Genomic DNA, 13,102 nt, shown 5'->3' on the forward strand with positions numbered 1-13,102 from the left:
AAGGTAATCAAAGATGGTTGGTGGCTCTGTTCATCTTTGTGCACTTTATCACATCTTTTATTAAATAATTGCACCCATCTCTGTACTCACTCATCACTCATTAGTAGGGAGTCACTCATTACATTTTCTCTATAAATGTCAGAAATCCAATAATGAATTTCAATTGGTTTAGTGTCCCTTGGAATCAAGAAATGGATCACAGAGCGAATTTCATATGCAGTGAATGTCTTAATTTTCTTAAACATTATAAACACACGCTAAGAAATGTATGAACTAAACAACTAAATATAATGGTGACAATTCCTCCTAACATGTCAGGCTATTCAGCATGCATTAATAGAACCATTATGGTAGTGCTGCAATGATTATATATAGAAATGGAACTTACTTTCTGGATATGTAATCCCATATATAATTTGGCTATCATCGATTACCGTTAATAAATTTCTACCCCTACTTCTTCCTTCTACTTTCCCTACTTCTTTTTCTATTTCTTCCTTTCAACCAAAAACGTTGGTGCAGTGTAGTTTCTTCTCCCTGACACCAATTTCTTCATTTTCTTATATTATCTTCTTTCTTGGCATATTTAATAAAACTCCTTACCTGGTGTAACTTTCATACAATTTCCTTTTGTCATTCGCTCTAGCAAGTTGGTGAATGGTGGCAAGTTGGTGGTATCTCATTCTTCAGACTATGCATTCAAAGGATATTGATATTCAGTAATGTTCTTCAATATTACATCTCAAAATGCTTCAAGCTTCTTTTTTTAAGGTTCTATGTTCGAATAGTATGATGCATTTTCAAATCCATGCTATGATTGTTGAGCTCCTTTCTGTTTTCTTCAAAAGTCTATTGAAAGATATGTATCACTTAATCAGAGAAATCAGTGTTAAAAATTAAATAGTTGATGTAAGTTAATAAAACTAGAAATATTCTGGTTATTCAATTTTTTATTAAATTTAATCATTTTATTTTAAAATTATTTAATAATGTTTAATAAAAAAAAAAAAGAAGTCAATTACCAATTTCTCCTTGAGGTCCTTCTACTCCTATCTTTCCTCCTGTGTCTAGATTTGGATTATAGATACCAGGTTGACCAACAATTCCTTGAATTCCAGGTACTCCTGAGTTTCCTGGCTCTCCTATTTCTCCCTGTATCACAATAAACATAAATTATATTAAAATGTTATAATTTACAAAGTGAATTGTAATGTAAATTGAAAATAAGGAGAACATGTAAGTGTACAAATGTACAAGTAAAAAAAAAATAACACATATACATTTAAAAAAAACACAATTATTAAGCATTGTATACTACTATAATGAAAATAGTAGTAATGGAAATAGGTAATTTAATTACCCATTAAACCAAAACTATTGTTTCTCAAAGCGTTCTTATTTTTTTTACTGTATCAGATGGTTCAGTTTAATATATATATATATATATATATATATTAAATATAGATATATATATATATATATATATATATATATATATATATACACACACAAGTGATTCACAAAGAACGTAACAATCTTTCAAGACAGTTCTCCTGAAGAAAATAAAGAAGAAAGTTCATATAAACGTATGTTTGGAAACACTGTTAGTGTGTATTGGCTGGAGAAAGATTTCGCCCTGATTTCTGCGAATTTGATAAAATTAAGCAAGATTATAATTCTTGGGATCCAAGTTAAGGGGAAATTTTGCTAGTTTTATATGAAATCTGATCTGAAAAATTGAAAAAAAAAGTAGCTCTCAAACTGTATTTTTAGTAGTTTTCAATATTTTGATTGGGATCGAAAAACTTAATATTTTATATCTGGTGTAAAATAACTTTATTAAATGGGTTATAAACAAGTAAAAGTTTTTAAAAAAAAGTACAGAATTTGATTCTGAGCAAATTGAATGAATAAAGCCCAAAGAAACAAAATACAAACATAAGAATTTCAAAGTCTATTAGAAACAAAACATTAACTAGGTATTAACGGAACAAAATTTTCAGTATTACAACACAAAAGAATTAAATATTTAAAAAAATAATAAACACAAACAATAAACCAACTTACAAGCAATTAAATAAATTGCTGAAAATGTCAAACTACAGATGGGATCATGCCTAGTTAAAAACTTTTACTAATATCAATCTTACAAAATTTAAAAAAAATTTCAATTGTTGAATGAAATTTATAGGGATTATAGCCTGTCATGTTAAGTTGTTTTTGAGTCTTATAAAAGAATTAGTAATGGTCAAAACCAATCAGATGTGACTTACATATTTGATCTTTTAAAAAAAAAAAATGAAAATGTTTATACTGAAATTGTTCGAAACAATTAACAACTGAGCATTAAAGTATGAGGTCATTTTATAATTAGAGACAAATTGCAATAGCAGAAAGAGTATTTAATTGAATAAACAGAAAGTGCCTTACATTCAAGTTGACACCCCTGACAGAAAGTATCAATTATTTGAAAATAATTTCCATTATTATTATTAACTGTTTTGTTTATTTCAAAACGTTGGCTTCACTTGAAACACATATCATGGAAGAACAGTGTGCTACGTGCTGTGATAAGTATTTTATTTTTGGAGGATGTAAAACCGACAAAAATTCACTTGTGAATGTTAAAACGTTGTAGTAAAAGTTTATTAACCATGCAATTTTTATAAGTGAATTGAACAGTTAAATTTGGGCAGAACGAATGTCATCAATTTTCATTATAGTATAGAAGATGGATGAAAGTTTTGATTGATGCTTAGCAAAATCACATTATGTTCTTTTTCACAAGGACAGATGCATAAAAATTGTTGAAAGTGCTAAAAAATTTTGTGTGAGCACTGTTCATAATCAGTAATAAGCTCAGTTATTGCAAAATGTGTTTAAGATGGGTTCTGTGACAGTCGACTCAAATCAGAAAGACATCCTTATTCACATTTGTACAGAATTCAAACAATAGTTTTGAGCAGAAGGTAATGCTTTTCTTAGTCGTAATAATTGAGTAACTTGTGATGAAACTTCGATTTATAATTTTAGTCTGAATCCAAACATCACAGAATGGAAACATACAAGTTTGCCCACCAGAAAAAAATTCAAAACCTACATGTCAGCTGGAAGGTGATGCTAATGGTGTTTTGGACCTATAAAGACTCAGTTTATTGTGACTATTTAGAAAGAACAATGTACAATCAACATCAAATTTTGTAGCGTATTATTATTGTGATATACCACAAAATAAAAGAAAAAACTGCAATAATGAGGAAATCAAAAGGCATAAGTTTTCTACATGATAACTCCCTCAATCATATCACTTAAAAGACATGGGAAGCTATTCAAAAGACGGTTTGGGAGATACTGCCACATCCACCTTACAGACCTGATCTTGCACTATCAGATTTCTTTTGTTCAATCCTCTCAAGAAATTTTTATGTGGTGTCTGAGTCAAATGTCTAAATGTAGCCAAATTAATGTTAATTTCAGTGTCACTGAATATATAGTAATTTTTCTACAGTCATTTATCTCTTTACTTTATTTATCGATCAACCCTCATAATGGCAGAAATGTAAAAAATTTATTCATCAGCCAAATTCAATGTAAAATTTGAATGTAACAAAGGTGTGTATGAAAATGATACCAAAAGAGATCGTTATTAAATAAACGAAGAAACATTGTCATTTATTATTTAAAAAAAAAAAGGATAGAACAATAACCTACAGTTAAGTGAAAGCTTGTAACGTACAAAGGGGACTTGGGTATTTCAATATTATTCTAATATAGTGATCATCAATATTATGTAATGTAAATAAGTATTACAAAGTTCAATACTGTGTTTTTTTTGGCATAAAAAGACAATATTATTACTTAAGTGAGTATCTCAAGGTTATATAGTTAATAAAACATATTACCTTATCCTATATGTATGAGCATATTATCCTATATTTCATCTTATCTTATATTTAGGTCCTGTTTTCCTTATAACTTTAAACATTTTATGTAATGCAAAAGTCCTTAACTGGATCTATAGCATTATATGATAACTGATTTAATGATTTATAGAAAATACTTATAAAAATATTTCTTAGATTGTGGTCTAAGAATCTAAGAAACACAATCTAAGAAATATTTTTAAAAGAAAAAGATTAAAATACTGAATAAACTTACTTTAGGTCCATCCGGTCCAGGATTTCCATAATATCCTGGAGCACCTTTATCTCCTTTACTTCCACTTGGTCCTAAACGACCAACTAATCCTTGTTTCCCACGAGGTCCATCACTACCTTGTTCTCCTTTCATACCTTTAGGACCATGCAATCCTGGTAGACCCTAGAACATGATAATATAACAACTAACATTTTTAAAAGTGATGTAGACTTATCAGAACATTTTAAAGTAATACAAAAATATGTAATCAGAAAAAAAGAAACTAGTAAAATAATAACATATATTATTGTTATGAATAAGTTTTTCATTCTACATAGAGTGAAAATATACAATTAAAAACAAAATAATTACTGACTATTTTTTTTTTTCAACATATTGGTTTACACACTGCATTTCTGAACATTAATGTATGTAGAGTATTTTGAGGAGCAAAAAGGGGGACAAATAAATATTTTTTGCAAATAACTCAATAAATATTAATAATATCAACAAATTTTATCAAACATTGATGTAAAAAATATTATAAATGTTAATATGAAATGCAGTTTACAATGATTTCATTACATATAATCTCATATATATCCCATGTAAATAAAAACATACAATGACAATATTGTAAATGCCTAAATCATACAAGATAAATGCAGTTTAGAAAGAAATGCAATTAAGAAATTATCTAAATTATTTTGCTTTAGATTTTGAATGATTAATACAAATAAAAATATATTTAACAAAACTATGACTTCTTTCTTAAAATACTTTTTATATTAATATGATAAATAAAATTAAACAACTAACCTTTAGTTAGTTGTTAAATTTAGCTAAAGTTAGCTTTATTCCTTACTTATAAACTAAAAAAATAGGGTTGTCCAGAAAATTCTCAGCCTGACCAGAGAAGGCACAAGTATGACCAAATGAATATGATATTTATCAAGTAGATTCTTTAAATGGAGTATTGCAAAGTTTCAGATGAGTGCCTTTAATGACCTCCAGTAATGCTCACCAGGACTAGAAATGGAGGGGGTGATGTGGCGACCATGGTCATCAAAGGTAGATGACTTCCCCTTTGGAGGTCAGGGTGCTTATTTGTGGCAATCAAATAAACTAACAAATTTTGGAATTTTTTGAAAAATGGATAAAATTGAAGTTTGAGCTGTCCTAAAGTTCTTTGTTTTAAAAGGTTTAACCACTGTAGACATACAAAAAGTGTTAGATTCCACTTTAAAAACAGTTCTTTCCCTTCATTTTTAACTTTAAAAAAGTGGGCTGGTGAATTTAAATGTGGTTGTACATCCATTCAAGATATTGAAAACTTGTGATGCCCAAGAGCACTATAACCAACAAAATCTTCACAAAAATTTACAATTCTTATTAAATGATCCCTGACTGAACGTAGAAAACATCTCAATAGACCATATCCACTACATTTTACATGACCTTTTGGGTATGAAAAAGCTTTCTGCTGGATGGGTGCTGCGTTTGTTAACAGTCAACTAAAAATGCATTCAACTGAACAATTCTCTAGGTGTTTAGACTTATTTAAAAGCTAATCTGCTGTGTTTCTTCGATGTTTTATAACAGTAGATGAAACATCTACTCACTATATTACATGGCAGAGACTTACAAAAATTAGGTGGGAGAAGGTAAAAGTGCACCAAAGCAAATTAAAATTGTTCCATCTGTAGAAAAAGTCACGGGTCAGTTTATTTTTGGGGATTTTCATAGTGCTGTGCTCACAGACTAACCAAAGATGGCAGAATCATTACTGGCGAGTATTATGCTTTACTACTTGACTGATTGAAGGGTTCTATTCAGACTAAATGTCCATGTCTGGACAAAAAGAAAGTGATATTGTTCATCATTATAATGCGCCTGCACACTTGTCTAGGATTGTTGCTGCAAACCTCTATGACCAATGCTTCAAAGTGCTTTCACATGCATTGTATTTACCAGATTTGGCTTCTAGCAATTAGTTTCTCTTCCAAAATTTGAAGGAATGGCTTGCTGAAAGAATATTGTCTTCAAATGATGAGCTCAAAGCTGAGACAACTGCTTATTTTGCAGGTTGGACATTTCATATAACATTGATATTACATTATTGCATTAAAAATTTAGGAAGTAGTTGGCCTAAATATATTGAATGAAAAATGACTACGTTGAAAAAAAATTTCTTAAAGATTTTGTGATTCTTTGTCAGTCCAGAACTTTCTGAATCACCCTTTCTGATATAATTACATTATATCAATTTTTTTATAAACTTACCATGACTGAATAATTAAAGATAAAGATAATATTAAAAATACCTTTGTTAAGTGTTTGATTTATTAAAACTCTTAAATTAATCTCCAATCTTTTGATTTCAGACAACCAGAAATTTCTTTCATCATTTTGTATCATTAACCATTGTTATTATTTGATTAGTGTTTGACCAGTAGCATATACATATATTTTGCTAAAACAAACATTATTATACATTTTCTCCTAAAAGTAAATAAATTATTAGATTGAGTAATTTATCATCTCTAATTAAAAAATATTATGAACCTGTTGCATGGTGGCAAGAAATTGCATAAAAAAACAACTAATGACAGTTTATGAAAAGAATGAGGATTACTGATGTACTGCATTTAGTGACCATCTAAGTAAAACCTTGATGCGCCACTAAAGTAAAATAAATTTTAATTTAAAGACTCTCAGTCTCACTTATATTAATAAAAAAATTGAAAGAAACAATAAAACTGTAAATGTTTTTCACATTCCGGAAACATGCAATTTTGACTTTTTTTGAGAGACCTTTATTATGTAATCATGAACTTGTTGGAGAGCTGTAGAGTGTTATGTGTTCGCAGTATTACATGGAGTTGAAGGATGGATGTTAAAAACTAAAAGCATGTCAAGATCAGATACTTTTGAGTTGTGGCTCTATAGGTGTATTCTTGAAATTTATTTGGTAGATAGATTAACGAATACAACAGAGGTTCTTTGAAAAATCTGTAAGAAAATGGAGTTATTAATTAACATTAAAAAGGAAAGGGCAGCATTGTATTCTGGCAATATTTTTAGAGGTAATAAATATTGTATCTACAGTTAATAATTATTGGTAAAGTTAGAGGAAAATGAGAGATTGGTCAGAAGAGGTTCTGATTTCTTACAGATCTTTTATGGAATAGAGAAAAGTAATAGGTGATTATCATCAACCTCTGGTGAGAAAATGTTGCCAAAAGAAAAGAAGACAATCTTAAGTAGTGTAACAAATAGATATCAGACAAATTGAGTAATATAAAAGTAAACCATGCCTAAATTATCCACTTCATTCGAAGGGTTTCATCTGTTTTTAAAAACAAATTATTATTGCAATAAATTAATATCTACTTACAGATATATCATATCTACAGATATACGAATCTACTTACAGGAGGACCTCTATTTCCAGATTCAGCCTTTCGACCTCTTAAACCATATTCACCATATGTCCCCTTTTCACCTTTTGGTCCTTTAGCTAAAACAGTTGGATCTGGTAATACTGATTCTTGCTCACCATTTTCTTCATATGTTATAATTCCAGTCGGACCTTTTTCTCCAGTATCACCAGTCTCCCCTCTCGCACCAGGTAATCCATACTTAGATTCTCCAGCATCTCCAGGACGACCAGGATATCCAGTTGGCCCAATCGGTCCCTATTGACAAAATAAAATTTACATTACTGTTTTTTAATTTCTAACACTTTTTGATTCGCAAAATATTTAAGCTAAATGCCCAAGTACATAATAATGTAACAATTTATAAAAGAAAATAAAAAAATTCTACCAATAAAGTACACATCAATTTGACAACTCAACTTTATAATTAGTGATATTGATTATTTATTAATTCCTTTTTCAAGCCACTACATGCTTAATACCCGATTTTTATAATGAAAAATGCCAAGCCTGACTGGATTTTGAACCCAGGGAAGGCAGAAAGCATTACAAGCCCATAAAGGTCAGTGGAATTATCAAAGAAACTTAAAATATTTTTATAAAGAGAAAATTTAACTTAATTTAATGAAAAACATTTTGCTAATAAATTTTGCTTTGGGTATTAAACAATTACTATTAAACAGTATAGTTTATCATTTATAATAATAATAATAATAATAATAATAATAAAAAAATAGATTTAGAATAACAAGTTGAGTAATCATATTATCCCACTGAAAATAAACACCAATACATTTTTTAACAGCTTCATCCCAGGTGACTCATAAAGTCTATCATAAAGTAATGTCACTTATAAAGTGAGATAAAAATTAAACTTAAATATAATTAATTGTTAACCCACAACTATCCAATTTATTATCAGAGGGGGAAAAAATCCTTCTATGGAGTAAAGATATTTTTCAATTATAAACTGCACTATGGAAATAAACAACAAACAGGATTTAGTGATAAGATTAAGTAAAGGAAAAATAGAAAAAGTAAAAAATTACAGATATTTGGGAACTATGGTCCAGAAGACTGGAAGAGCACAATGAAAATAAAAGGAAGGTTACTGATGGGATGGTAAAAGAAGCCTTCAGTAAGAAGAGAAAATTACTATGCGGTAAAAGTCTGGACTTAGAATTAAGGAAGTGGTTAGCCAAATCCTAAATATAGCATTATAGAGTATCTTGTTGTAAGAAAGTAAGCTAAGATCATGAGGAAGAGAGAGAGGGATTACATTAAGAGTTTTGAGATAGGGGTGTGAAGAAGGATGAAGAAAGTAAGATGGACATATAGAATGAGAAACAAGGAAGTAATTAACCAGGATTAAAGAAGAAAGAACACTGTGTGAGAATTTCACAAAAGAAAAGGAAATTTGGTTTGGACGTGTGGTTAGAGGAAGTGGAATCTTGACTACTGCATTAGAAGAGTCAGTAGAAAGAGAAGTTAGAAATGGAGAAGAAGGATGACTTTAATAGGTAAGGTGAAGATTGGAAACTATAAATGGACAGAGGAGAAGGCTTGCGACAGAAATTAATGGATGGAGACAGTGGTAATGTAAGGGACCTGCAACCAAACAGAACATCAGAAATGATAATGAAACAGCTTTTAGGTGATTAGTTACTCTTCATCACAATTCTCAAGAGTTCATTTGCATAAAGCATATAACATTTGCATATAAGATGTAAATATGTATTTTACAACGATTAACAAAACCATAAGTTATATAGTAATCTATTATTAAATACTATAAAATAATAATATTAAATGCAGCAATTAAATACTTACAGGAATTCCAGGTTCTCCAGGATATCCCTCAGGACCGGGGTAACCTTTTGGTCCTGGTGGGCCCTTAAAAAAGTTAAAATTAAAGCAAACATAAAAAATAAAAAAAAATTCCTGCTAAAAGACAAATTATTTTATAATTTTTAATTATAAATTTAATGTTTTCATTTTTTTCTGAGTGTTTTTTGTGCCCATTTTGCTCCATCTTTTTTGGGAGGGGATTTGTCCTGTTTATTCATTTTTTCTCTATTTTTAATGTCTTCTGCAGTTATTCGTTTTTCATTTAAATCTTTAGAGTTTTCTTTAAACCGTGTAAACTTTTTTTTATTTACAAAGTGTTGAATACTTTCTTTTTAAATCTATCATTATTCAAGCGGTCATAAAATTGTAGTTTTTGCTTTTAATTGTATTAGAGAATTTTTCTGTTTGTTCATATACCTTTACCTTGGGTTGTATTTTTCAACCTTCTTAAGTTTTTAAAGGTTAAAACATTTTCTGCAAGATTTTTTTGTACTTCTCTATTTTTTCTACTAAACCTTTATTTTAGAGAGATAAGTCTTCAGGGGCTTATGAAGCTTCTGGCTTTAACATGGTATTCTAGTAACTTAAATTTGCAATTCTGGATAGGAATTTTTTATTATAAAGGTTCTTAGTTAATGCATAAATTTTATTTATTTTGTTATTCTTTATTCTAGAGCTTTCTCTTCTAGCCCATTTTGTTCTGTTACTTCACCTAGGTATTTTAATAATTCAAATTTTCTATCTCTATTTTTTAAAACTTTGGTATGGTTTTAAAGTAAGTCATATATTTTGTTTGTTTGCTGGAAATTTGTATGCATTTCTATTAGCAATTTTATTTAAGATTTTATTTGTTTTTGCATTGATTCTAGATATTTTGGTAGGAAGGCTAATCATCTATTAAGGCAAAACTCATGCATTTTATTTAATTTTTTTTTTGTAACCTAAGCCGCCAACAAAGTCAATTTTTTGATACAATTTTTATACAAAAAATTGTGTTTATGTTAGAGTTTCTTTAATTACGTTTTTGTTTTTTGCTCTATTCTTAATTCCTATGTAATATTAAATAGGGTTATCCTAATTATAGAGTCATATGCCTTTTTGAAGTCTATAAAAGTTAGAAAAGCTTCTGGAAGATCCATTTCTCTGTCTAATTATGGTTTTTAAGTTTTTTTTTTCCAGACATGATCTTTCTTTTCTAAAACTAGTGTTCTCCAAGTTATCATATAGAATTTTTTCAATTCTGTTTTATTTGGATACACTACAGCTAAAAAGGAGATTCCTTGATAATTATTTGGATCTGGCTTACTTTCTTTCTTATGTAATGGGTGAATTATTGTAATTTTCCATTCCTTTGGGATTTTTTCAGTTTGGCAAATGTTTTGGAAAATGTTACATTTGTAATTTATTAAGTCTTTTCTATCTGTTTTTAGAAGCTCTGCTGTTACGGAATATTCTCCAGATACTTTATAATACTTAAAAGTTCTTTAATAGTTTATTTATTTCTTGTTTAAAGGTGGATTAGAATTTGGAAAGTTTCCTTTTCTATAGTTCAATTTTAATCTTTCTTTGGCCATTTTATTATTATTATTATTTTGGCCGTTTATTTATTTTTTTCCAAAGACTTCTGAAGCAATATTTTTTATTCATTTCTCTTTCTTCTGGGCGTTTTCTTTTCTAGTCTTCCAATAGTTCTTCATTCTTTTGCTTTGTTTTTGCCTTCTCTCTTCTGACCATTTGTTTTGTGAGCCTGTTATCATTGATTCTCATAAGGTGGCTAAAGAATTTGTCTCTTATATTTTTTCAAGTTTCATTGTATTTGTAAAGCTTTTTATTACTTCAGAATTTGTATTTGTTAAGATTTTCCTTTTTTTATTGCATTTATTTTACCTGACTTTAAACTAATGCATTCTGATGGAAACAGGCCTTCTGGTATAATTTTCATACTGTAATGCTTAAGTTTTGCTTTTATTGAGATTTTTACTGACTTTAAAGAAAAGTAACTGAAAAGTTTTTTCAGTGTTACTTTTGGTCACATGATGAGTGATGGGGAGGGGGGGTGAAAATGTATTTTCTTTACATTTTACGGTATGAGGAGTATGGAAATATCATTCACATAAATTGTGATTTCTTATGTATTTATTTATACGACTATAAAAAAAAGCTTTTGCTCGAAAATCTCCAAAACTACTTGACCAATTTCACTGATATTTAGATATGCTTCAGTAGTGTATCTGAAGTTGTGAATGTGAAAATTTTATGAAAATTGGTTGAGTTATGTTCAATTTAAGGCGAAAACTTTGAGCGGGGAAAGTTAAAAGTATGTTTTTTTATGATGTTGTAAGTTGGAATGGTGATGTTTCTTTACCTATTGTTAGCAATATTGTTCAGCGTATTCATATAGCATTACCTACTTTTGAAGGCACTTTGAAGGATGACTGGGTATGTGTTTGAGTGCGACAAAAGGAAATAAACTAAAATAACAAAAAGTTGGTCTTCTGGTGCAGAACTGAACAAGAGTTTTTGTATTATTAATTGCTTATTTATTATTAATATTATTAATATTATAATTATAATCTTTAAAGAAAGCATATTGAGTGGCTCTATTACATAGACAAACCTAAAATACCTAAATAGGTTATAAAAAAATTTTTTAAAGAAAAATTTTTAATATCAAATGATTTCCACAGATCACCGACATTAAATTAGTTTGGTAGCAGTTTTTGCATTTCCATTAAGTGACTAGTTATACTTATTAGTTAAAACCATAAAACTTATGAAAAAACTAAAAAAAAAAAAAACAGAATTACATAAACTCATGCTCCTTTATTTCTGTTGCTATAATGTCAAACATGGATATACATACAAGTTACATTTTTAAAAGATGGGTAAAAAATAGATAAAAATTTAGTAGTTCATTACATAATAAAAGGTAGTATCTGTGATTTTGTTTACATGTCATTAAAGTTGTGTATATGTGTCTAAAGATTTTTTTATTCAGGTATTTCTGATTTATAGGTATTCAGATATTTCAATGTAACCACATGTCTAAGTTTAGTACATTTATATTAATGTGATTACTAATTAATTCATGAACTAACTACTGCAAGCTGTCATCCAGTTATAACTGCTATAATTTTTTTTATAAGAAATAAATTCTGTAAAATGGGAAAATTTATCTGATAAAGATTCAACCCCATAATCTTCTGAATGAAAAGTAAAGATTTTCACACTTTAGAGGATGAAGAAATAAAAGTCAAAGAAAATATATATGTACCTTGGTATCTGATAGGAATGGGGGAGATTATGCATATGAGGTGTGATCAAAAAATAACAAGAATTTTTTTAATTCTGATTGCTTCGTCTTTGTCTGCATTCATATTTTCTGACACGATGGTAGCACTGTTTATTATATACAAAAATATTTTCAGCCATATTAAAGGGCTTAGTTCAAATCTGTAACTGAGCACTTGAGAAGTATTTTATTTTGAATGTTAATTTATTTTGTTTGAACATTATGGAACAAAGGATTTGCATTAAGTTTTGGATTAAAGGTGGAATTAACCTTAGTGAAGCAGTGAAGATGTTAGAGAAGGCTTTTGGGGAAGATGTTATGTTAACATCAAGTGTTTATGAATGGTGCAAACAATTTCAAGAAGGCTGTCAAGATACTGAAGATG

At 28.8% G+C, this 13,102-nt stretch overlaps 1 protein-coding gene across 1 annotated transcript in view; it reads right to left on the reverse strand.

The window, feature by feature from the left end:
* LOC142320508 (uncharacterized) overlaps window positions 1–13,102 on the reverse strand; it is a 525,465-nt gene that overhangs the window by 116,070 nt on the left and 396,293 nt on the right. Inside the window, exons 5-8 of the mRNA XM_075358371.1 lie at window positions 9,408–9,470; window positions 7,572–7,835; window positions 4,159–4,320; window positions 1,023–1,152 (exon numbers count right to left, since the gene is read on the reverse strand). Coding sequence (XP_075214486.1) covers window positions 1,023–1,152; window positions 4,159–4,320; window positions 7,572–7,835; window positions 9,408–9,470 — 619 coding nt within the window. The remainder of the gene's footprint in view (window positions 1–1,022; window positions 1,153–4,158; window positions 4,321–7,571; window positions 7,836–9,407; window positions 9,471–13,102) is intronic.

This window comes from Lycorma delicatula, chromosome 2, assembly GCF_047948215.1.
Source record: "Lycorma delicatula isolate Av1 chromosome 2, ASM4794821v1, whole genome shotgun sequence".
Taxonomy (NCBI): Eukaryota; Metazoa; Arthropoda; class Insecta; order Hemiptera; family Fulgoridae; genus Lycorma; species Lycorma delicatula.